Source organism: Pleurodeles waltl, chromosome 4_2 (assembly GCF_031143425.1).
Source record: "Pleurodeles waltl isolate 20211129_DDA chromosome 4_2, aPleWal1.hap1.20221129, whole genome shotgun sequence".
Lineage (NCBI taxonomy): Eukaryota > Metazoa > Chordata > Amphibia > Caudata > Salamandridae > Pleurodeles > Pleurodeles waltl.
In genome coordinates, this window is record NC_090443.1 from 385,506,706 (window position 1) to 385,532,254 (window position 25,549).

The following is a 25,549-nucleotide window of genomic DNA, read 5'->3' on the forward strand; positions in this document are numbered from 1 at the left end:
ATTAGCAGGAGGTTACTCCCCAGGGAGCAGCGTTGGAGTGCCATTGAGAGGGAGGCCTTTGCTGTGGTCTGGTCCCTGAAGAAGCTGAGACCATACCTCTTTGGGACTCACTTCCTAGTTCAAACTGACCACAGACCTCTCAAATGGCTGATGCAAATGAAAGGTGAAAATCCTAAACTGTTGAGGTGGTCCATCTCCCTACAGGGAATGGACTTTATAGTGGAACACAGACCTGGGACTGCCCATGCCAATGCAGATGGCCTTTCCAGGTTCTTCCACTTAGAAAATGAAGACTCTCTTGGGAAAGGTTAGTCTCATCCTCTTTCGTTTGGGGGGGGGTTGTGTAAGGAAATGCCTCCTTGGCATGGTTGCCCCCTGACTTTTTGCCTTTGCTGATGCTATGTTTACAATTGAAAGTGTGCTGAGGCCTGCTAACCAGGCCCCAGCACCAGTGTTCTTTCCCTAACCTGTACTTTTGTATCCACAATTGGCAGACCCTGGCATCCAGATAAGTCCCTTGTAACTGGTACTTCTAGTACCAAGGGCCCTGATGCCAAGGAAGGTCTCTAAGGGCTGCAGCATGTCTTATGCCACCCTGGAGACCTCTCACTCAGCACAGACACACTGCTTGCCAGCTTGTGTGTGCTAGTGAGGACAAAACGAGTAAGTCGACATGGCACTCCCCTCAGGGTGCCATGCCAGCCTCTCACTGCCTATGCAGTATAGGTAAGACACCCCTCTAGCAGGCCTTACAGCCCTAAGGCAGGGTGCACTATACCATAGGTGAGGGTACCAGTGCATGAGCATGGTACCCCTACAGTGTCTAAATAAAACCTTAGACATTGTAAGTGCAGGGTAGCCATAAGAGTATATGGTCTGGGAGTCTGTCAAACACGAACTCCACAGCACCATAATGGCTACACTGAAAACTGGGAAGTTTGGTATCAAACTTCTCAGCACAATAAATGCACACTGATGCCAGTGTACATTTTATTGTAAAAAAACACCACAGAGGGCACCTTAGAGGTGCCCCCTGAAACTTAACCGACTATCTGTGTAGGCTGACTAGTTTTAGCAGCCTGCCACAAACCGAGACATGTTGCTGGCCCCATGGGGAGAGTGCCTTTGTCACTCTGAGGCCAGTAACAAAGCCTGCACTGGGTGGAGATGCTAACACCTCTCCCAGGCCGGAATTGTCACACCTGGCGGTGAGCCTCAAAGGCTCACCTCCTTTGTGCCAACCCAGCAGGACACTCCAGCTAGTGGAGTTGCCCGCCCCCTCCGGCCCGGCCCCCACTTTTGGCGGCAAGGCCGGAGAAAATAATGAGAATAACAAGGAGGAGTCACTGGCCAGTCAGGACAGCCCCTAAGGTGTCCTGAGCTGAGGTGACTCTAACTTTTAGAAATCCTCCATCTTGCAGATGGAGGATTCCCCCAATAGGGTTAGGATTGTGACCCCCTCCCCTTGGGAGGAGGCACAAAGAGGGTGTACCCACCCTCAGGGCTAGTAGCCATTGGCTACTAACCCCCCAGACCTAAACACGCCCTTAAATTTAGTATTTAAGGGCTACCCTGAACCCTAGAAAATTAGATTCCTGCAACAAGAAGAAGGACTGCCCAGCTGAAAACCCCTGCAGCGGAAGACCAGAAGACGACAACTGCCTTGGCTCCAGAAACTCACCGGCCTGTCTCCTGCCTTCCAAAGATCCTGCTCCAGCGACGCCTTCCGAAGGGACCAGCGACCTCGACATCCTCTGAGGACTGCCCCTGCTTCGAAAAGACAAGAAACTCCCGAGGACAGCGGACCTGCTCCAAGAAAAGCTGCAACTTTGTTTCCAGCAACTTTAAAGAACCCTGCAAGCTCCCCGCAAGAAGCGTGAGACTTGCAACACTGCACCCGGCGACCCCGACTCGGCTGGTGGCGATCCGACACCTCAGGAGGGACCCCAGGACTACTCTGATTCTGTGAGTACCAAAACCTGTCCCCCCTGAGCCCCCACAGCGCCGCCTGCAGAGGGAATCCCGAGGCTTCCCCTGACCGCGACTCTTTGAACCTAAAGTCCCGACGCCTGGGAGAGACCCTGCACCCGCAGCCCCCAGGACCTGAAGGACCGGACTTTCACTGGAGAAGTGACCCCCAGGAGTCCCTCTCCCTTGCCCAAGTGGAGGTTTCCCCGAGGAACCCCCCCCTTGCCTGCCTGCAGCGCTGAAGAGATCCCGAGATCTCTCGTAGACTAACATTGCGAACCCGACGCTTGTTTCTACACTGCACCCGGCCGCCCCCGCGCTTCTGAGGGTGAAATTTCTGTGTGGACTCGTGTCCCCCCCGGTGCCCTACAAAACCCCCCTGGTCTGCCCTCCGAAGACGCGGGTACTTACCTGCAAGCAGACCGGAACCGGGACACCCCCTTCTCTCCATTCTAGCCTATGTGTTTTGGGCACCACTTTGAACTCTGCACCTGACCGGCCCTGAGCTGCTGGTGTGGTGACTTTGGGGTTGCTCTGAACCCCCAACGGTGGGCTACCTTGGACCAAGAACTGAACCCTGTAAGTGTCTTACTTACCTGGTAAAACTAATCAAAACTTACCTCCCCTAGGAACTGTGAAAATTGCACTAAGTGTCCACTTTTAAAACAGCTATTTGTCAATAACTTGAAAAGTATACATGCAATTTTGATGATTTGAAGTTCCTAAAGTACTTACCTGCAATACCTTTCGAATGAGATATTACATGTAGAATTTGAACCTGTGGTTCTTAAAATAAACTAAGAAAAGATATTTTTCTATATAAAAACCTATTGGCTGGATTTGTCTCTGAGTGTGTGTACCTCATTTATTGTCTATGTGTATGTACAACAAATGCTTAACACTACTCCTTGGATAAGCCTACTGCTCGACCACACTACCACAAAATAGAGCATTAGTATTATCTATTTTTACCACTATTTTACCTCTAAGGGGAACCCTTGGACTCTGTGCATGCTATTCCTTACTTTGAAATAGCACATACAGAGCCAACTTCCTACAGTCACTATCATGACAAAAGCAAATAAAAGTAGGGCCCTTATCCCCACATAATAAAAATGTGGGAAAATATAATGCTGTCTAAGGAAATGGCATTTAAAATTTGTAACAGTGAGAAAGACCGATTTGAAGTTGATAAGAACAGACAAGCTAAGCGTTCAGAGACCATCGTGGTATAGCACAGAAAGCATATGAAGGACTTTCAGTGAGAGTGAAAGCTCAGAATCAGTTAATGCCAAAAACTATATGCAAGATAACCCTACAGGCACTGGAGCTAGGCATAGTTGACACAAAAAAAGAAAACAAAGTTATAAAGCAGATTCAGAATGAATAAGTACACAATGTTCCACAGGAAGCAGAACAAAACTACTTGGACACCATTCTGATGTAGCTATAGAACATTTTAAAACTATACAAGAATAGTAGACTCCTCCCAGAAAGAAACAGTCCTCGAAGGACTGGATTTAAAGAAGATGAAGTAATTCAATATAATCTATAAAACTCTTTACTAACATAGTACGCCCCACCAGAAAAGAACCCTCCTAGAAAGATTGGATTTAAAGTAGAGGGAGTAATTCACCATAATCCATTATGCAGGGCACACTACGCTCGGGCACAAACATGTCTCTAGGCCTGGCAAGCAGTGGAAAATAATACAATCAACACTCTCAAGAAAATGAGGCTCACTCACGAAAGAGGCACAATGATGAGAAAGGGACCGTTGATGCGCTTGTGTTCCATGAGGTATGTGATCAACGCAATGGTCTGGATAGTCTTGCCCAGGCCCATCTCGTCTGCCAGGATGCCATTGAGGTTATTATTGTAGAGTGACACAAGCCATTCCAGACCCTTCACCTACAACGGTACAGCAAAAATAAAAAAAATCCTCAGTGGTTACGTATCCACGCTACAAAGCACCTACACTATTGCCACAGCAATCATTTTCTCCTTGTCATACTAATCAGGGTTTTACAGGCATCACATTTTGCTTCTTGTACAGTTTTATTTTCATTATCAAACTACTTTTTCCCCCCCGACACCTAAAATAAAAACTTAACTTTGGGTGACTAATGGGGCAAAATTAGTGTAGCAGATTGTGACTTACAGTCCTATAGAAATCAAATTCAAGTCGGAAGTCCAGGAAAAGATATGATAACATCCTAAAAGCCAGACATCTGCTAGGGTTGTGTTTACAATGGAGACAAACGTGTTGGATGTTGAATCCACTTAATACAAACAGCAAATAGATATACTTTTTACAAATAGTAATATATAACTTGGGAAAGAATGATCAAATGTTAATAAATCTGACATTTTTAAACTATTTTGAAAACAGAGCCAGTTAAAATGTTGATGAATTTGATGATGTAAGAACCCATGACCTCAACAACCAACTCATCCACTCTTACTTGGTATTGTTTCAGTTTGCCGTTAACCAGCAGGGTTGACTGCTTCTCCACAGTCTCACTGACAGCATGAGCAACAGCATAGTAGGACTGGAGCCCACGAAGAGCAGCTTGGGACATGCCATACTCATCATCAACATCTTGCTTGGCACAACTAAAGGAAGTAAAAATAAAACACAATTTGATCTATGTGAGTGGGGGTGAAGATGACAGGTGTCACTTGCCTGTAAAGATGGGACAGTGGCTCTTCAGCATTTAAGTCTCACATGGTGAGAATCTGTACAAAATAAGAAATGTATGAAACTAGAAACAAACAAGCTAAACTATAGGTCAGATTTTAAACAAAGAACCCATAGAGGACAAGTTTTGACTTTCCTCCAAACTTCTGAGCGCATTTCAAGACCCCTTGAGTCATTGATGCTGTTTGTATTGGAGTTTCCATCTTCTGCAAAGATAAGCCTGCTTGAGCTCATTATCCAAAAATCCCTGTAGCGTTACAAACAGGAGCCAAAGAACTGCTTACTCAATAATTTGCTTAGCATAGCCTTCCGAGACCTCATCACTGTCCGGATCAGAGATTTTCTTCTTCTCTTCCTCCAGCACAGACGAGCTTGAACCAGATTGCTCTTCTTCTTCATCCTCTCAGGGGTACATAAAGAAAACCGTGTTACAAAACTTCGGAACAATTCTGTGATACTGCAGTCACACCCAGAAACCAGTGGAGAAGAGAACCTCAAACCTTTAGACGTCAAGCAAAATGTCAAGCAACGTCTATCACCTCATTATGAATAAACATAGAAAACTACACTTTCAAAACAAATCACACTCAACCTGAGGAAAAAAAGAGGAAAAAAAAAAAAAAAACTTCCCAGCTGGGCATCCACAACCCAATAAATTCTTAGTCCGCCAAAGTAAAAAAAAAAGTATGGGATCAGGTTTTTTTGATCCACTTGGGAGAATAAAGTATCTTCAGTCAATGGTAAGTTCCCTGTACAGCGAGCAGTTGGTAACTGGTCAGAAACAAAAAAACACCAGTCTGACCAAAACGCACCTTTCTCTGCTTTTATCATACATCTCTCTTTAGGAAGTGCGGGGGAACAACACAAAGGTGATAAAGGTGCAGAAAACCTGGGAATAATTAGAATTTACTAACAGAGTTTCCTTTCTCACAGTTTTTGATGCAAAAAGCACAAGAGATGTCAGTGCAGTCCTGTCAATGACCTTGTATTCTTTATCGACATGACATGTATTTCTTTCAGAGCTCAAACACCAATAAATACAAGCAGAATGCGGAGAGGTTCTCCAGGATATGGCGCTGTACAACGTACATATAAAATAAACACAACAAGAGTATTATGCTTCAGATATCTACTCCAAATACATAATACAAATTATTCCTGTAGCTAGAGAAGAGGGTTTTTCCAGAAGCCTCCCCAATTACAAGCTAGCAACACAAAGGTCTGAATGTAAAGAGGATGCAAATGTGTTTATAAGCAGAGCAAGCAAGCTATGGCCTGTACCTCTTCCTCCTCCTCTGAGCCACTTTCTTCACTATCCGACCTAGGAGCTACTTCGTATCTAGAGGGGGAAGAAAAAACAGTGGACAATGTATTTAAAAAAATAAATACAAATATTAAACGTCGAGGCCCTTAACACGATAATGGTCCTTCATTTCTAGATTTCCTGTCACTATGGATAGGCCAAACAGTGAAACATGTTTTGTTTCCACATTTACTACCTTAGTAGATTCAAAATCAGCTTTCCCAACAAGACTTTTTATTTTTTATTTCTGTGGACATGTCCACCTCTATTTTAAACATATTCAATTTTTACTCATCAACAGTTTGAATTTTTGGAGACAGTTATCCTTCAAGAAAGATGAACAAACACTAAAAAAAACTTTGGTTAGAGGGGTGCATTTACCTCCACTCCACACATTTAATGTAAAAGAGTGACTGGTTAAGAGCCATTGATAATGAAAATGTCACTTACCCAGTGTACATCTGTTCGTGGCATCAGTCGCTGAGATTCACATGGTATGCATGAGCTCGCCATCTGGTGTTGGGTCGGAGTGTTACAAGTTGTTTTTCTTCGAAGAAGTGTTTTCGAGTCACGGGACCGAGTGACTCCTCCTTCTGTGCTCATTGCGCATGGGCGTCGACTCCATCTTCGATTGTTTTCCCCGCAGAGGGTGAGGTAGGAGTTGTACTATAGTAATAGTGCCCGCGCAATGAAAAATGTAAGTATGTACCTATTAAAGGATTAAATAATATCTATACAAATGTACAAAATTGAAGGTAACTTCTGAACTGCTACAGGCTTCCGGGGAGGTGGGTGGGTCCATGTGAATCTCAGCGACTGATGCCACGAACAGATGTACACTGGGTAAGTGACATTTTCAGTTCGATGGCATCTGTCGCTGTAGATACACATGGTATGCATAGACTAGTAAGCAGTTAGTTCCCCATAAGCGGTGGTTTAGCCTGTAGGAGTAGAAGTTGTTTGAAATAGAGTTCTTAATACAGCTTGACCTACTGTAGCTTGTTGTGCGGATAGCACATCTATACAGTAGTGTTTGGTGAATGTGTGAGGCGTAGACCAAGTGGCTGCCTTACATATTTCCTGCATTGGGATGTTTCCTAAAAAAGGCCATTGAAGCACCTTTTTTCCTTGTTGAATGTGCCCTGGGAGTAATGGGCAGTTGTCTTTTTGCTTTAAGGTAGCAGATTTGGATGCATTTAACTATCCATCTGGCTATACCTTGTTTTGATATTGGGTTACCTGCATGAGGTTTTTGGAATGCAATAAATAGCTGTTTAGTTTTTCTGATGTTTTTTGTTCTGTCAATGTAGTACATTAATGCTCTTTTGACATCTAATGTATGTAGTGCTCTTTCAGCCACAGAATCTGGCTGTGGGAAAAAAACTGGTAGTTCTACCGTTTGATTTAGATGGAATGGTGAAATAACTTTTGGTAAAAATTTTGGATTAGGTCGTAGGACGACCTTATTTTTATGTATTTGTATAAAAGGCTCTTGTGTTGTGAACGCTTGAATTTCACTTACTCTTCTTAGAGATGTAATGGCGATGAGAAAGGCAACTTTCCAGGTTAGGAATTGCATTCCGCAAGAGTGCATGGGTTCGAAAGGTGGGCCCATGAGTCTTGTTAGAACCACGTTTAGGTTCCATGAAGGAACAGGTGGTGTTCTTGGTGGTATAATTCTTTTAAGCCCTTCTATGAATGCTTTGATAACTGGTATCCTATACAAGGAAGTTGAATAGGTAGTTTGCAGGTATGCAGATATTGCTGCAAGGTGTATTTTAATAGAAGAGAAGGCTAGCTTTGCTTTTTGTAAATGGAGCAAGTAATTTACTATATGTTTTGGAGTTGCGTCTAGTGGTTGTATCTGATTATGATGGCAGTACCAAACAAATCTTTTCCACTTACTTGCGTAGCAGTGTCTAGTGGATGGCCTTCTGGCCTGCTTTATGACTTCCATACACTCTTGGCTAAGTTGTAAGTGTCCGAATTCTAGGATTTCAGGAGCCAGATTGCTAGATTCAGCGATGCTGGGTCCGGGTGTCTGATCTGTTGGTTGTGTTGCGTTAACAGATCTGGTTTGTTGGGCAGTTTGATGTGTGGTACTACAGACAGATCTAGCAGTGTTGTGTACCAGGGTTGTCTTGCCCACCTTGGTGCTATTAAAATGAGTTTGAGTCTGTTTTGACTCAATTTGTTTACTAGGTAAGGAAGGAGAGGGAGAGGAGGAAAAGCGTAAGCAAATATTCCTTACCAGTTCATCCATAGGGCATTGCCTTGGGATTGCTTGTGTGGGTATCTGGACGCGAAGTTTTGGCATTTTGCGTTCTCTTTTGTTGCAAATAAGTCTATTTGTGGTGTTCCCCAGAGTGTGAAGTAGGTGTTCAGAATCTGTGGGTGGATTTCCCATTCGTGGACTTGCTGGTGATCTCGAGAGAGATTGTCTGCCAGCTGATTCTGGATCCCCGGAATAAACTGTGCTATTAGACCAATTTGATGGTGGATTGCCCACTTCCATATTTTTTGAGCTAACAAGCTTAACTGCGTTGAATGTGTTCCTCCTTGTTTGTTTAGATAATACATCGTTGTCATGTTGTCTGTTTTGACAAGGATGTATTTGTGGGTTATGATTGGTTGGAAAGCTTTTAGTGCTTGAAAAACTGCTAATAATTCTAGATGATTTATATGCAGTTTTGTTTGATGTATGTTCCATTGTCCTCTTATGTTGTGTTGATTGAGATGTGCTCCCCACCCTGTCATGGAAGCATCTGTTGTTATTACGTACTGTGGCACTGGGTCTTGGAAAGGCCGCCCTATGTTTAAATTTATACTGTTCCACCATAGAAGCGAGAGGTAAGTTTGGCGGTCTAGCAACACCAGATCTAGAAGGTGACCCTGTGCTTGAGACCACTGTGAGGCTAGGCACTGTTGTAAGGGCCTCATGTGCAGTCTTGCGTTTGGGACAATGGCTATGCATGAGGACATCATGCCTAGGAGCTGTAGTATTGTTCTTGCTTGTATTGTTTGGTTTGGAGACATGTGTTGAATGACTCTGTTGAAATTGTGGATCCTTTGTGGAGTTGGCGTTGCTACTCCTTTTGTCGTGTTTATTATGGCTCCTAGATATTGCTGTACTTTGCTTGGCAGAATGTTTGATTTTGCAAAGTTGACGGTGAACCCTAGTTTGTAGAGGGTTTGTATGACTTGATTTGTGTGGTTTGAGCATTGTGTGAGCGAACTGGTTTTGATTAGCCAGTCGTCTAGATACGGGAACACATGTATTTGCTGCCTTCTGATGTGTGCAGCGACTACTGCTAGGCATTTTGTGAATACTCTTGGAGAGGTTGTTAAACCAAAAGGCAATACTTTGAATTGGTAATGTATTCCTTTGAATACAAACCTTAGATATTTCCTGTGTGATTGATGTATTGGTATATGGAAATATGCGTCCTTGAGGTCTAGGGTTGTCATGTAGTTGTGTTTTTTGAGCAATGGTAACACTTCTTGTAGTGTGACCATGTGAAAGTGGTCTGATTTGATGAATATGTTTACTACTCTGAGGTCTAGAATTGGTCTCAGTGTTTCGTCCTTTTTTGGTATCAAGAAGTACAGTGAATAAACTCCTGTGTTTATTTGTGTGCTTGGTACTAATTCTATTGCATTTTTTTGCAGTAGTGCTTGAACTTCTATCTCTAGAAGCTGTGAATGGTATTTTGATAAATTTTGTGATTTTGGTGGTATGTCTGGAGGGAATTGCAGGAATTCTATGCAATAACCATGTTGGATAATTGCTAGGACCCATGTGTCTGTAGTTATTTCCTCCCATGCTTCGTAATATTGACCTATCCTTCCCCCCACTGGTGTTGTGTGGGGGGGGGTGAGTGACGTGTGAGTCACTGCTTGTTGGTAGTGGTTTTGGGGCTTTTAAATCTTCCTCTATTCCTAGGGAATTGCCCTCCTCTATACTGGCCCCGAAAGCCTCCCCTGTACTGTCCCTGGTAGGTGGACGGTGCGGACTGTGAGGTACTGGCTTGTGTGGCCTGACCCCGAAACCCTCCTCTAAAAGGTGTTTTGCGGAAGGTGGTATAAGATCCTCTGCTCTGCGGGGAGTAGAGTGCGCCCATGGCCTTGGCAGTGTCAGTGTCCTTCTTGAGCTTTTCTATGGCTGTGTCGACCTCCGGACCGAACAGAAGTTTTTCGTTTACTGGCATGTTAAGCACTGCCTGCTGAATTTCTGGCTTGAATCCAGACGTTCTGAGCCATGCGTGCCTACGGATGGTAACCGACGTATTAATGGTCCTTGCGGCCGTGTCTGCTGCATCCATGGAGGAGCGTATTTGATTGTTGGAAATGTTTTGACCCTCCTCAACAACCTGTTTTGCTCTTTTTTGCAGATCTTTTGGGAGATGTTCAATGAGATGCTGCATCTCATCCCAGTGGGCTCTGTCGTATCGCGCTAGCAGCGCTTGTGATTTTGCGATGCGCCACTGGTTTGCTGCTTGGACAGCAACCCTCTTCCCGGCTGCATCGAACTTCCTGCTTTCTTTATCTGGGGGAGGTGCATCCCCAGAAGTGTGTGAATTTGCCCGTTTTATGGCAGCCCCTACCACCACAGAATCTGGTGGCAGCTGAGAGGTGATGAATACAGGGTCCGTAGGAGGCGCCTTATACTTTTTGTCCACCCTAGGCGTCACTGCCCTACTTTTAACTGGCTCCTTGAAAATGTCCTTTGCATGGCGTAGCATGCCTGGGAGCATCGTCAGGCTTTGGTAGGAGCTGTGGGTTGAAGAGAGGGTGTTAAATAAAAAATCATCCTCTACTTGTTCCGAGTGTAGTTCCACATTATGGAATAGTGCTGCTCTAGCCACCACTTGTGAGTAGGCTGTGCTGTCTTCCGGTGGTGATGGCCTAGTTGGGTATGTGTCTGGGCTGTTATCAGACACTGGTGCGTCGTACAAGTCCCACGCATCCTGATCTTGGTCATCGTGGCTCATGGCGGTGTGAGCTGGCGAATGTGACGGGGTGTAAGTTGGCGAAGCCGGAGTTACAGGTGGAGGCGAGGGAGGAGGTGTTACCTTTTGTGCTGTTTGTTGCTGAGGAGTAAACTGAAGCGTTCTCTTTCGTTTGACAGGTGGAAGGGTACTGATCTTCCCAGTCCCCTGCTGAATAAAGATACGCTTTTGCGTGTGATCCACGTCAGTGGATTGCAGTTCTTGTTCAAATCTATGTTTCTTCATTTGTGAAGACATAGAATGTTCTTCAGTATAGGAGCCTGAAACAGGGTCTGATGTCGCTTTTTTCGGCTCCGAAAACCCTGTTGATTGTTTTTTCGGCTCCGAGGTAACCTTCCTCTTTTTCTGTGCCGAAAATTCTTGACCTCTATGGTCTTCGGCGCCACTGTCTCGGCGTCTATCCGTGTCGACACCGAACTCTCGGTGTCGATGCTTCTCGGACGATCTCGACACTGAATGGGCCTTTTTCGGTGCCGATTGTTGGTCACCGAGAATTTGGGTGGAGCCATGGCCGGTTGGCAGTGGCGTCCCCTGGGCCTTCTTTCCTTTTTTAAGTTCTGATCTCGACGTCTTACTCACAGTTTTTGTAGAGTCTAGCTCGTCGGAGTCTGAATCCTGGATGGAAAAGGATTCCTCCTGTTCCTCTTCTGTCTCGAACTGTCGACGCTCCTTTGGCGTGGACGCCATCTGCAGTCTTCTCGCTCGACGGTCGCGCAGAGTTTTTTTTTCGGGACCGGAACGCCCGACAGGCCTCACAGGATTCTTCGCTGTGCTCGGGTGACAGGCACAGGTTACAGACCGAGTGTAGGTCCGTATAAGGATATTTGTTGTGGCATTCGGGGCAGAATCGAAACGGGGTCCGTTCCATCGGCGTTGTTCTCCACGCGGTCGGGCCGACTAGGCCCCGACGGGGTGCCGAAATCTACCCCGAAGGGCACCGAAGCGCTTCGATGTTCAACGCGTCGTCGTATGTGTCGATCTCGAACCGGATCGCAACGATACCGTCGAAAATCTTCCGTTTTCAGCTATCTTTCCGTTCCGAAACCCGGAGCGACAGGAACACGTCCGAACCCGATGGCGGAAAGAAAACAATCGAAGATGGAGTCGACGCCCATGCGCAATGAGCACAGAAGGAGGAGTCACTCGGTCCCGTGACTCGAAAACACTTCTTCGAAGAAAAACAACTTGTAACACTCCGACCCAACACCAGATGGCGAGCTCATGCATACCATGTGTATCTACAGCGACAGATGCCATCGAACACAAGATTACACCCCACTTTAGGATCACAGTTTACAGTAGCAACCCGTGGGGTGTCCCACGCCACACACACACTTACAATTTTCAGCAATTAATGCAGAAGACAACCCCACAAATCACACACATTGTCAGTGATTGTTGTTTGATCGCAGAGGGCTATAGTGTTTGCAAAGAGGATGACTGCGTCTTAGTGCCCCCATGAAAGGTTGCAGTTGCACACACTCCATTTTTTTCACCTCTGCCATTAAAGCTTGTAAGCGCTGTCTTTGTACTAAACATTTAGTTAGCAGTGAGCTGGCAGACATTCATGTGGCCTCACTAGTCTGCCAGTTGGATGATTTCCATCAATGTCATAGGCCATTTTTCCTGACACGTTAATCACAAGGCGCACACAGAAAAGGACACATTTATCTCCAGAGTTCCAGGGAGCAGGAAGAAATGGAGAAGGCCTTCCTATACAAATATAGCCAAAAGAAGGTTTTTAACCATTAAATAGTATGTATTTTGTTTTGCTAGAACAAGGACTAGTGTAAAATCTCTAGAACAGACAGCACCGCCTCTAGAAACAGACAAGGTGCTTGAGGAGAAAGTATCAAAAGTTTGTTGGGCACCAGCACGTTTTGAATGTCTTGGAGCCCGCCTCACAATACAATTTACCCCATGTTTTCATACCCAGGATTCATTTCAAGCCAGGCATCAAGCTGACCCGCCCGAGGTGCCTCAGGCCCAGCCAGGATCTTGCCACTTTCCACGTGGATGACTTTTACAGGGAGATCACTCATCTGGCTCGTCTCATCCAAAGGCTGGAAAAAGGAATAACATTTAGATGGACGGGGCTCGGTACATACAAGCTCTTCATAAACGAATCCAACATTACAAGAACAACCAATATAGAAAAGAGTGAAATCTCCAAGGTCTGTAAGATTATAGAAAGTCAGGCCAGGACCAACTCTTCACCATTACAGTCCCAAATATTGCTGATCCAACACTACTATTCTTGCCACTCTTACACCCAAGTCAATCAACCACTCGCAAATCATATATTTGTTATTTCAAACTCACTGGATGTGCAAACAAATGGAAGTCAGAGAAGGAGAAGAAGCTGCATTGTTTGAAACTTCCAAGCTTTGAGTTATTTAAGCTTTGGTCCAGTATCGAGGTAATGTAATCTAACTTATGACTCCAATCAAAAAAATGTGCCAAAGAAGAATGGCACTCTGAACATTGCTTGCAAAACGAACCATGTTGAAACACAATAGTTTTGTGTGCATGGCATACAGACTAGAGTGCACCAGCACACACAAGACCTTATGAGCCATAAAACAAATGTTTGTGGTTCAACCTTCTCAACTCATTACAGTCTTTATATAGTAATTTCTACCACAGTTAACCTTGTGATCAAAGGCATGTGGATGCTTGCTCTGCAGGCAGGCACAAAATCATGTACCTGACTGAAACTCTCACAGTGTGAGCACAGTCAGCCTTAAAAGGGTCATCTTAAGAGTAGCTGTCAAAATTCACAGGTGTATGAAAGATCTGCCACATTGATGCTTTCTCCAGAATTGGCTTCTACACCAAGGATAAGGCTCTAAATAAAATAATATGCTGCTAAAATAAATGTGGCCTAAGTAGGACACCAGAAAGGTCAGAGCCAGGGTGCACTAACAACATCTGGATTTCAGGTTTGCCTTGTAATGCTTGTTCTAAATAAGAATGGCTAGTGGGACCTGGTCTGGACTCCCAGCGAAGACACCCTTTGGTTCCAAAGGATACATGGCTTTAATGCATTACTTTTCAACTTCCTTCATTAATGTCAGGGTGCTAAATGAATCCCACTCAGCGGTGAAATGAAGCACCTTATAGTCTATAAATTAATTAAATCTTTAAAAGCCTAGAAAATATAATACAATGTTGGTAAAAGTGGTTAATAAATCCAACAACAAAACGTTCTCTAGGAGACCAAAAGAAGACTGGATCCTCAGCAAAACAACTACAACATGGCTACCTAAATACTATATGCATCACTACACAAAAAGTTATATAGACTCATTGGACCATTAGGGTACCAAAGAGAGACACATGTATAGGAAAAAAGATTTATTAACTGAATAGAAAAAAATGTGTAACGTTCACCATTCAAATGTATAAAACATTAACCAGAAACATACAAAGATTCATAGATTATGATGAAACAAACACATATATGGTTGAGAGACATCACCATCTAAAACAAGACCATTCATTCATGCCAACAGTTACACTCACACCACACTCACTGTTACACCATACACAAAATCCTTTCATGAGAAAATATGGTTGGGATGAGGTAATTCCCATCCCATCCAACTAATGTACAATTTTTCCACAAGCATAATTAAGGACATTTATTGATGTAGTTAACATTACATTCCTGAAAAAAACATCACTGCCATAATTGAAAAAACAGACAAACCAGATGTCATAAGATATCAATACATGATCAACTCAGATCCTACAGTTTTGGTGAATATAATAATCAAAATGATTCTTCCATCCGTGAAGTAATGCCTTCCATCCCATGAATAGCGCCGTTTTGATGGGACCACCCATTTGGGAGCCACCTTCTTAAGGGCACTCGCATAAGCTAAGGGGGGATGTCGCAACGTAGAGAATGATCTGTAACAACTGGGACCGCTCCCAGCGAAAATTTCCAGGAAAGAGGGGTCACTGTCAGAACTCACATCTCAACAAGAGAACCTTTGTGATGGCAGGAAATAGCTCAGAACATGACTGTAAACAATGACTCCAAGACTGATAAGAGATATAAGCTCCTACATGAGAGCATCCTGTTTTTTTTTAGAGCGGGGTAGGGATCGATGAGCCCTGGCTTACTTCACCACGATAACCAGGGAAGACAGGATCCTCTGCACACTATAAAGGGGAAGGAGGTAGGGGGTGCAACAATTTTGGTGGCAGGGAAGCAATTAAAGTCCTACTGGCCAAGGTAAGGGATGACAAACTGACAAACATGACTGATAGGAGATGAGTGATGAGCAAGGAAGTCCTCACTACTAAATAACTGCTCAAATGGGAAATAAGTAATGTTGCAAATCTCTGGTATGGAAGCACTTTACTGTTTGACTGACTTTCCTCAAATTCACATATACCTAGGGGCTGCCAAGCAAACCAAGAATAAGTAGCTACAAGGACTAAGTTACGACTATCACTAAACATCTGCACATATTAAAGAAGAAAAAGGCCTTCTTCTGTTCTTACTTCTCCATCTGGCCCGATAGTAACAGGAAGCCCTTCTGCGTTCTCGGACTTCTAAAACAGAAAGGAAAAACCTGCCATGAACACGAATGATCAAATAGCATTACTTACAGCTTGGTGAGAGGGTAAGGCAAATTTAATCGCATCAATGAAAGGATTAACAATCTGGGCCCACAGAAAAATACACCTCAAATCTCCACATATGTGTTGAAAACAGTGATAGAACTGTTGTGTCTTCAAACTCTTCTGTACCCACAGCACTCATTCCATTTGGTAGAAAAGGAACAGGTGCAGCCTCACCTTCTTTTTCTTCTTCTTTTTTTTGTCCTTTAGCACCTGCGCAGCCTTATGCTGCCGCACCAGGTCAGTCAAGTTGGCCACATACTCATCGGTCTGCTGCAATAGGTAGGCCAGCCGCTTGTCCTTCTTCTGATCAATGAGTTTTCTGTACCCCTCTTCATCCTCTGCCTGTGGAAAAAGCGAGGAATCACCATTAGACTACTGAGCTCTCTGTTAACAGTCCTGCCACAGCACAGATGATTCTCTCCCTCTAGAAGAGGAGATGGTGAGAATGATTTCTACTGAGAGAAAGCAGCACTGAAAAGGGAGCAACAATGACATGTACACTTAGCATATATGAGTGATCTCACACACAGACTGCAACCAGCCCTGTACTGGGGCCAACCTCAAACTGCTTCCTCTATTTCAAATTGCAATACTTCGACTACTGTGTGGGAAAGTGCTTCTTTTTGACATGGTTACACCCCACTTTTGCATTCTATCTGATGTAGTTTCGACTGAAAGTGCACTAGGTTCCTGATAACCAGGTCTCCAGTGCCAGATCTCTTTCCCAAGACTGCACAGTTGTTTCCCAAATTGGCAAAACTTTAGCACCCTCTGTAAGTCCCTAAGTAAATGGTACCCCTGATACCTACGGCCTGGGTTACTAAAGACTGTCCCTAAGGACTGCAGCTGAAATTGTGCCACCCTGAGGGGCCCCTCACCATGCACATGACAGACTGCCATCACGGGCAGCGCGCCTTAGTGCAAACAAAAGTGAAAACCCTACATGACACAGCCTGTGTATCATGTCCCTTAACACTGCATGAAATATATGTAAGTAGCAGGCCCTACAGCCCTAAGGCAGGGTGCATTATATAATATTTGAGGGCATATTTGCACAAGCAGATATGCCCCTGCTATGTCTTTGTCAATTCTCAGACATAGTAAGTGACCAGGGAAGCCATTTTAATTATATGTGCTGGACACCGGTCAATGCGAGTTCCCTAGCTATTTGATGCTTCTCTGAAGATAGGGATGTTTGGTATCAAACATCTTGTATTAGTGAACCCACACTGATGCCAGTGCTGGATTTACCAAAACACGACCCCAGAGGGCACCTTAGAGGTGCCCCTTGAAACCATACCAGCCTTTGGTGTGCTTAATGACCAGTTTCTGCCAGCCTGCCACCAGAGACACCATTCTGAACCCCTGGGGGGAGGACTATCTCCTCTCAGGTGGTCCAGAACAAAAGACTGTTCGGGAAGAGGATGTAACACCCCCTCCCGCAGGATGACCTTCTGTAGGAAGTTGGCTCTGTATGCACTATTTAAAAGTAAGGAATAGTATGCACAAAGTCCAAGGGTTCCCCTTAGAGGTAAGATAGTGGCAAAAAGAGATAATACTAATGCTCTATTTTGTGGTAGTGTGGTCGAGCAGTAGGCTTATCAAAGGAGTAGTGTTAAACATTTGTTGTACATACACACAGGCAATAAATGAGGAACACACACTCAGAGACAATTCCAGGCCAATAGGTTTTTGTATAGAAAAATATATTTTCTTAGTTTAAGAACCACAGGTTCAATTCTACATGTAATACTTTGCATGAAAGGTATTGCAGGTAAGTACTTTAGGAACTTTGAATAATCACAATAGCATATATACTTTTCAAATAAAACACATATAGCTATTTTAAAACTAGACAGTGCAATTTTCACAGTTCCTAGGGGCGGTAAGTAATTGTTAGTTCTTGCAGGTAAGTAAACCACCTATGGAGTTCAAGTTTGGGTCCAAAGTAGCCCACCGTTGGGGGTTCAGAGCAACCCAAAAAGTTACCACACCAGCAGCTCAGGGCCGGTCAGGTGCAGAGGTCAAAGTGGTGCCCAAAACGCATAGGCTTCAATGGAGAAGGGGGTGCCCCGGTTCCAGTCTGCCAGCAGGTAAGTACCCGCGTCTTCGGAGGGCAGACCAGGGGGGGGGGGGGTTTTGTAGGGCACCGGGGGGGACACAAGTTAGCACAGAAAGTACACCCTCAGCAGCACGGGGGCGGCCGGGTGCAGTGTGCAAACACACGTCGGGTTTGTAATTGAAATCAATGGGAGACCAAGAGGTCTCTTCAGCGATGCAGGCAGGCAAGGGGGGGGCTCCTCGGGGTAGCCACCACCTGGGCAAGGGAGAGGGCCTCCTGGGGGTCACTCCTGCACTGGAGTTACGATCCTTCAGGTCCTGGGGGCTGCGGGTGCAGGGTCTTTTCCAGGCGTCGGGATCTGGGAGTCAGACAGTCGCGGTCAGGGGGAGCCTCAGGATTCCCTCTGCAGGCGTCGCTGTGGGGGCTCAGGGGGGACAACTTTGGTTACTCAGTCTCGGAGTCTCTGGAGGGTGCTCCCTGAAGTGTTGTTTCTCCACCAGTCGAGTCGGGGTCACCGGGTGCAGGGTTGCAAGTCTCACGCTTCTGGCGGGAAACGCTGTTGTCTTTAAGTTGCTCCTTTGGAAACAAAGTTGCAGTCTTGGGTGAACAGGGCCGCTGTTCTCGGGAGTTTCTTGGTCCTTTTAGAGCAGGGCAGTCCTCTGAGGATTCAGAGGTCGCTGGTCCTGGGGAAAGCGTCGCTGGAGCAGTTTTCTTCCGAAGTGGGGGGGAGACAGGCCGGTAGAGCTGGGGCCAAGGCAGTTGGTGTCTCCGTCTTCTCTGCAGGGTTTTTCAGCTCAGCAGTCCTCTTCTTCTTAGGTTGCAGGAATCTGAGTTCCTATGTTCAGGGGAGCCCTTAAATACTAAATTTAAGGGCGTGTTTAGGTCTGGGGGGTTAGTAGCCAATGGCTACTAGCCCTGAGGGTGGGTACACCCTCTTTGTGCCTCCTCCCAAGGTAAGGGGGTCACATTCCTATCCCTATTGGGGGAATCCTCCATCTGCAAGATGGAGGATTTCTAAAAGTTAGAGTCACCTCAGCTCAGGACACCTTAGGGGCTGCCCTGACTGGCCAGTGACTCCTTGTTATTCTCATTATTTCCTCCGGCCTTGCCGCCAAAAGGGGGGGCCGTGGCCGGAGGGGGCAGGCAACTCCACTAGCTAGAGTGCCCTGTGGTGCTGGAACAAAGGGGGTGAGCCTTTGAGGCTCACCACTAGGTGTTACAGCTCCTGCCTGGGGGAGGTGATAGCATCTCCAGCCAGTGCAGGCTTTGTTACTAGCCACAGAGTGACAAAGGCACTCTCCCCATGTGGCCAGCAACATGTCTCGAGTGTGGCAGGCTGCTAAAACCAGTCAGCCTACACGGGTAGTTGGTTAAGGTTTCAGGGGGCACCTCTAAGGTGCCCTCTGGGGTGTATTTTACAATAAAATGTACACTGGCATCAGTGTGCATTTATTGTGCTGAGAAGTTTGATACCAAACTTCCCAGTTTTCAGTGTAGCTATTATGGTGCTGTGGAGTTCGTGTTTGACAGACTCCCAGACCATATACTCTTATGGCTACCCTGCACTTACAATGTCTAAGGTTTTGCTTAGACACTGTAAGGACACAGTGCACATGCACTGGTGCCCTCACCTATGGTATAGTGCACCCTGCCTTAGGGCTGTAAGGCCTGCTAGAGGGGTGACTTATCTATACTGCATAGGCAGTGTGAGGTTGGCATGGCACCCTGAGGGGAGTGCCATGTCGACTTACTCGTTTTGACCTCACCAGCACACACAAGCTGGCAAGCAGTGTGTCTGTGCTGAGTGAGGGGTCTCCAGGGTGGCATAAGACATGCTGCAGCCCTTAGAGACCTTTCCTGGCATCAGGGCACTTGGTACAAGGGGTACCAGTTACAAGGGACTTACCTGGATGCCAGGGTGTGCCAATTGTGTAAACAAAGGTACAGGTTAGGGAAAGAACACTGGTGCTGGGGCCTGGTTAGCAGGCCTCAGCACACTTTCAAATCAAAGCATAGCATCAGCAAAGGCAAAAAGTCAGGGGGTAACCATGCCAAGGAGGCATTTCCTTACACCTTCTGATTAGCATTCCTAATGCGGCAAGCCTCAAAGGGCTGCTGCCTTTAAAATGCGAATCTGGCTACCCCCCACAGGAGAGGAAGCTATCCCACCCCACCTATTAGCTAGTCAGGTAGGCATCCCACTTACATCCCACATCCTACTACCACCCCTAAGGTGAGCTACAGCGAGGTGGATGCCATTTTTTCTGAAAGTACCCATCTTAGTGATGGCATATTTAGGTTCTGGGACAGGGTTCTGCCCACTTCCCATAGGAAGTGGTCATATAGGAGATTTAGTGAACCCAAGGGTCGGTAGCCCCTTGGCTACTACCCTACATACCTAAGACCCCTAAATTCAATATTTAGTGAAGTCCTTGGCACCAGAGAAGCAGACTGTAGGAAGTTGGCTCTGTATGCACTATTTCAATGGTTTCCCTTAGAGGTAAGATAGTAGCAAAAAGAGATAATACTAATGCTCTATTTTGTGGTAGTGTGGTCTAGCAGTAGGCTTATCAAAGGAGTAGTGTTAAGCATTTGTTGTACATACACACAGACAATAAATGAGGAACACACACTCAGAGACAATCCCAGGCCAATAGGTTTTTGAATAGAAAAAATATATTTTCTTAGTTTATTTTAAGAACCACAGGTTCAAATTCTACATGTAATACTTCGCATGAAAGGTATTGCAGGTAAGTACTTTAGGAACTTTGGATAATCACAATAGCATATATACTTTTCAAATAAAACACATATAACTATTTTAAAACTAGACACTTAGTGCAATTTTCACAGTTCCTAGGGGAGGTAAGTAATTGTTAGTTCTTGCAGGTACGTAAACTACCTACGGGGTTCAAGTTTGGGTCCAAGGTAGCCCACCGTTGGGGGTTCAGAGCAACCCCAAAGTTACCACACCAGTAGCTCAGGGCCGGTCAGGTGCAGAGTTCAAAGTGGTGCCCAAAACACATAGGCTTCAAAGGAGAAGGGGGTGCCCCGTTTCCAGTCTGCCAGCAGGTAAGTACCCGCGTCTTCGGAGGGCAGACCAGGGGGGTTTTGTAGGGCACCGGGGGGGGACACAAGTTAGCACAGAAAAAGTACACCCTCAGCAGCACGGGGGCGGCCGGGTGCAGTGTGCAAACACGCGTCAGATTTTCAATAGGAATCAACGGGAGACTGTAAAGAAATGGCTCCCTGTTGCAGTTACCCCCCACTTTTGGCCTGATACTGATGCTGACTTGACTGAGAAGTGTGCTGGGACCCTGCTAACCAGGCCCAAGCACCAGTGTTCTTTCACCTAAAATGTACCATTGTTTCCACAATTGGCACAACCCTGGCACCTAGGTAAGTCCCTTGTAACTGGTACCCCTGGTACCAAGGGCCCTGATGCCAGGGAAGGTCTCTAGGGGCTGCAGCATGTCTTATGCCACCCTAGGGACCCCTCACCCAGCACAGACACACTGCTTGCCAGCTTGTGTGTGCTGGTGGGGAGAAAATGACTAAGTCAACATGGCACTCCCCTCAGGGTGCCATGCCAACCTCACACTGCCTGTGGCATAGGTAAGTCACCCCTCTAGCAGGCCTTACAGCCCTAAGGCAGGGTGCACTATACCACAGGTGAGGGCATATGTGCATGAGCACTATGCCCCTACAGTGTCTAAGCTAAACCTTAGACATTGTAAGTGCAGGGTAGCCATAAGAGTATATGGGCTGGGAGTCTGTCAAAAACGAACTCCACAGCTCCATAATGGCTACACTGAATACTGGGAAGTTTAGTATCAAACTTCTCAGAATAATAAACCCACACTGATGCCAGTGTTGGATTTATTAAAAAAATGCACACAGAGGGCATCTTAGAGATGCCCCCTGTATTTTACCCAATTGTTCAGTGCAGGACTGACTGGTCTCTGCCAGCCTGCTGCTGAGAGACGAGTTTCTGACCCCATGCGGTGAGAGCCTTTGTGCTCTCTGAGGACAGAAACAAAGCCTGCTCTGGGTGGAGGTGCTTCACACCTCCCCCCTGCAGGAACTGTAACACCTAGCAGTGAGCTTCAAAGGCTCAAGCTTCGTGTTACAATGCCCCAGGGCACTCCAGATAGTGGAGATGCCCGCCCCCTGGACACAGCCCCCACTTTTGGCGGCAAGTCCAGGAGAGATAATGAGAAAAACAAGGAGTCGTCACTGGCCAGTCAGGACAGCCCCTAAGGTGTCCTGAGCTGAGGTGACTCTGACTTTTAGAAATCCTCCATCTTGCAGGTGGAGGATTCCCCCAATAGGGATAGAAATGTGACCCCCTCCCCTTGGGAGGAGGCACAAAGAGGGTGTTACCCACCCTCAGGGCTAGTAGCCATTGGCTACTAACCCCCCAGACCTAAACACGCCCTTAAATTTAGTATTTAAGGGCTCCCCTGAACCTAAGAATTTAGATTCCTGAAACTACAAGAAGAAGAGGACTGCTGAGCTGAAAAACCCCTGCAGAAGAAGAACAGAGGACACCAACTGCTTTGGCCCCAGTCTTACCGGCCTGTCTCCTGCCTTCCAAAGAAACCTGCTCCAGCGACGCTTTCCAAAGGACCAGCGACCTCTGAATCCTCAGAGGACTGCCCTGCTTCAAGAAAGACAAGAAACTCCCGAGGACAGCGGCACTGCTCCGAAAGAACTGCAACTTTGTTACAGAGGAGCAGATTTAAAGACCCCTGCAAATCCCCGCAAGAAGCGTGAGACTTGCAACACTGCACCCGGCGACCCCGACTCGACTGGTGGAGAACCAACACCTCAGGGAGGACCCTCCGGCGACTCTGAGACCGAGAGTAACCAAAGTTGTCCCCCCTGAGCCCCCACAGCGACGCCTGCAGAGGGAATCCTGAGGCTCCCCCTGACCGCGACTGCCTGAACTCTAATTTCCCGACGGCTGGAAAAGACCCTGCACCCGCAGACCCCAGCGCCTGAAGGATCGGAACTTCTGTGCAGGAGTGACCCCCAGGAGGCCCTCTCCCTTGCCCAGGTGGTGGCTACCCCGAGGAGCCCCCCCCTTGCCTGCCTGCACCGCTGAAGAGACCCCTTGGTCTCTCATTGAAAACCATTGAAAACCCGACGCGTGTTTGCACACTGCACCCGGCCGCCCCCGTGCTGCTGAGGGTGTACTTATTGTGCTGACTTGTGTCCCCCCCGGTGCCCTACAAAACCCCCCTGGTCTGCCCTCCGAAGACGCGGGTACTTACCTGCTGGCAGACTGGAACCGGGGCACCCCCTTCTCTCCATTGAAGCCTATGTATTTTGGGCACCTCTTTGACCTCTGCACCTGACCGGCCCTGAGCTGCTGGTGTGGTAACTTTGGGGTTGCTCTGAACCCCCAACGGTGGGCTACCTTGGACCAAAACTGAGACCTGTAAGTGATTTACTTACCTGCTAAAAATAACAATACTTTACCTCCCCCAGGAACTGTGAAAATTGCACTAAGTGTCCACTTTTAAAACAGCTTATTGTGTTTTATGTAAAAAGTATATATGCTACTGTGATTGTTCAAAGTTCCTAAAGTACTTACCTGCAATACCTTTCAAATGAGATATTACATGTAGAATTTGAACCTGTGGTTCTTAAAATAAACTAAGAAAATATATTTTTCTATAACAAAACCTATTGGCTGGATTTGTCTCGGAGTGTGTGTTCCTCATTTATTGCCTGTGTGTATGTACAACAAATGCTTAACACTACTCCTTTGATAAGCCTACTGCTCGACCACACTACCACAAAATAGAGCATTAGTATTATCTCTTTTTGCCACTATCTTACCTCTAAGGGGAACCCTTGGACTCTGTGCATGCTATTCCTTACTTTGAAATAGCACATACAGAGCCAACTTCCTACAGAGACCAAGGGGTCTCTTCAGCGATGCAGGCAGGCAAGGGGGGGGCTCCTCGGGGTAGCCACCACCTGGGCAAGGGAGAGGGCCTCCTGGGGGTCACTCCTGCACTGGAGTTCCGATCCTTCAGGTCCTGGGGGCTGCGGGTGCAGGGTCTTTTCCAGACGTGGGGATCTGAGAGTCAGGCAGTCGCGGTCAGGGGGAGCCTCGGGATTCCCTCTGCAGGCGTCGCTGTGGGGGCTCAGGGGGGACAACTTTGGTTACTCACAGTCTCAGAGTCGCCGGGGAGTCCTCCCTGAAGTGTTGTTTCTCCACAAGTTGAGCCGGGGGCGTCGGGTGCAGAGCTGCAAGTCTCACGCTTCTGGCGGGAAATGCTGTTGTCTTTAAGTGCTTCTTTGGAAACAAAGTTGCAGTCTTGGGTGAACAGGGCCGCTGTTCTCGGGAGTTTCTTAGTCCTTCTAGAGCAGGGCAGTCCTCTGAGGATTCAGAGGTCGCTGGTCCCTGGGGAAAGCGTCGCTGGAGCAGTGTCTTTAGAAGGGGGGAAGACAGGCCGGTAGAGCTGGGACCAAAGCAGTTGGTGTCTCTGTCTTCTCTGCAGGGTTTTTCAGCTCAGCAGTCCTCTTCTTCTTAGGTTGCAGGAATCTGAGTTCCTAGGTTCTGGGGAGCCCCTAAATACTGAATTTAGGGGTGTGTTTAGGTCTGGGAGGGCAGTAGCCAATGGCTACTGTCCTTGAGGGTGGGTACACCCTCTTTGTGCCTCCTCCCTGAGGGGAGGGGGGCACATCCCTATTCCTATTGGGGGAATCCTCCTTCTACAAGATGGAGGATTTCTAAAAGTCAGAGTCACCTCAGCTCAGGACACCTTAGGGGCTGTCCTGACTGGCCAGGGACTCCTCCTTGTTTTTCTCATTATCTCTCCGGGACTTGCCGGCAAAAGTGGGGGCTGGGTCCAGTGGGCGGGCATCTCCACTAGCTGGAGTGCCCTGGGGCATTGTAACACGAAGCTTGAGCCTTTGAAGCTCACTGCTAGGTGTTACAGTTCCTGCAGCGGGGAGGTGTGAAGCACCTCCACCCAGAGCAGGCTTTGTTTCTGTCCTCAGAGAGCACAAAGGCTCTCACCGCATGGGGTCAGTAACTCGTCTCTCAGCAGCAGGCTGGCAGAGACCAGTCAGTCCTGCACTGAACAATTGGGTAAAATACAGGGGGTATCTCTAAGATGCCCTCTGTGTGCATTTTTTTATAAATCCAACACTGGCATCAGTGTGGGTTTATTATTCTGAGAAGTTTGATACTAAACTTCTCAGTATTCAGTGTAGCCATTATGGCGCTGTGGAGTTCATTTTTGACAGACTCCCAGACCATATACTCTTATGGCTACCCTGCACTTACAATGTCTAAGATTTTGCTTAGACACTGTAGGGGCATAGTGCTCATGCACCTATGCCCTCACCTGTGATATAGTGCACCCTGCCTTAGGGCTGTAAGGCCTGCTAGAGGGGTGACTTACCTATGCCACAGGCAGTGTGAGGTTGGCATGGCACCTTGAGGGGAGTGCCATGTCGACTTAGTCATTTTCTCCCCACCAGCACACACAAGCTGGCAAGCAGTGTGTCTGTGCTGAGTGAGGGGTCCCTAGGGTGGCATAAGACATGCTGCAGCCCTTAGAGACCTTCCCTGGCATCAGGGCCCTTGGTACCAGGGGTACCAGTTACGAGGGACTTACCCAGGTGCCAGGGTTGTGCCAATTGTGGAGACAACGGTACATTTTAGGTGAAAGAACACTGGTGCTGGGACCTGGTTAGCAGGGTCCCAGCACACTTCTCAGTCAAGTCAGCATCAGGATCAGGCAAAAAGTGGGGGGTAACTGCAACAGGGAGCCATTTCTTTACACAGATCCTGATGACCTAAGGAGACCGGGGATACACAAGAGCCGCAAAAGCAGAAGAGGAGA

At 46.8% G+C, this 25,549-nt stretch overlaps 1 protein-coding gene across 6 annotated transcripts in view; it reads right to left on the minus strand.

Moving 5' to 3' along the window:
* SMARCA4 (SWI/SNF related BAF chromatin remodeling complex subunit ATPase 4) overlaps positions 1-25,549 on the minus strand; it is an 813,549-nt gene that overhangs the window by 656,547 nt on the left and 131,453 nt on the right. For all 6 annotated transcript variants that reach the window (XM_069231516.1, XM_069231512.1, XM_069231517.1 and 3 more), the window contains exons 10-16: positions 15,794-15,961; positions 15,497-15,547; positions 12,914-13,044; positions 5,951-6,008; positions 4,954-5,069; positions 4,434-4,584; positions 3,716-3,879 (exon numbers count right to left, since the gene is read on the minus strand). In XM_069231516.1, coding sequence (XP_069087617.1) covers positions 3,716-3,879; positions 4,434-4,584; positions 4,954-5,069; positions 5,951-6,008; positions 12,914-13,044; positions 15,497-15,547; positions 15,794-15,961 — 839 coding nt within the window. The remainder of the gene's footprint in view (positions 1-3,715; positions 3,880-4,433; positions 4,585-4,953; positions 5,070-5,950; positions 6,009-12,913; positions 13,045-15,496; positions 15,548-15,793; positions 15,962-25,549) is intronic.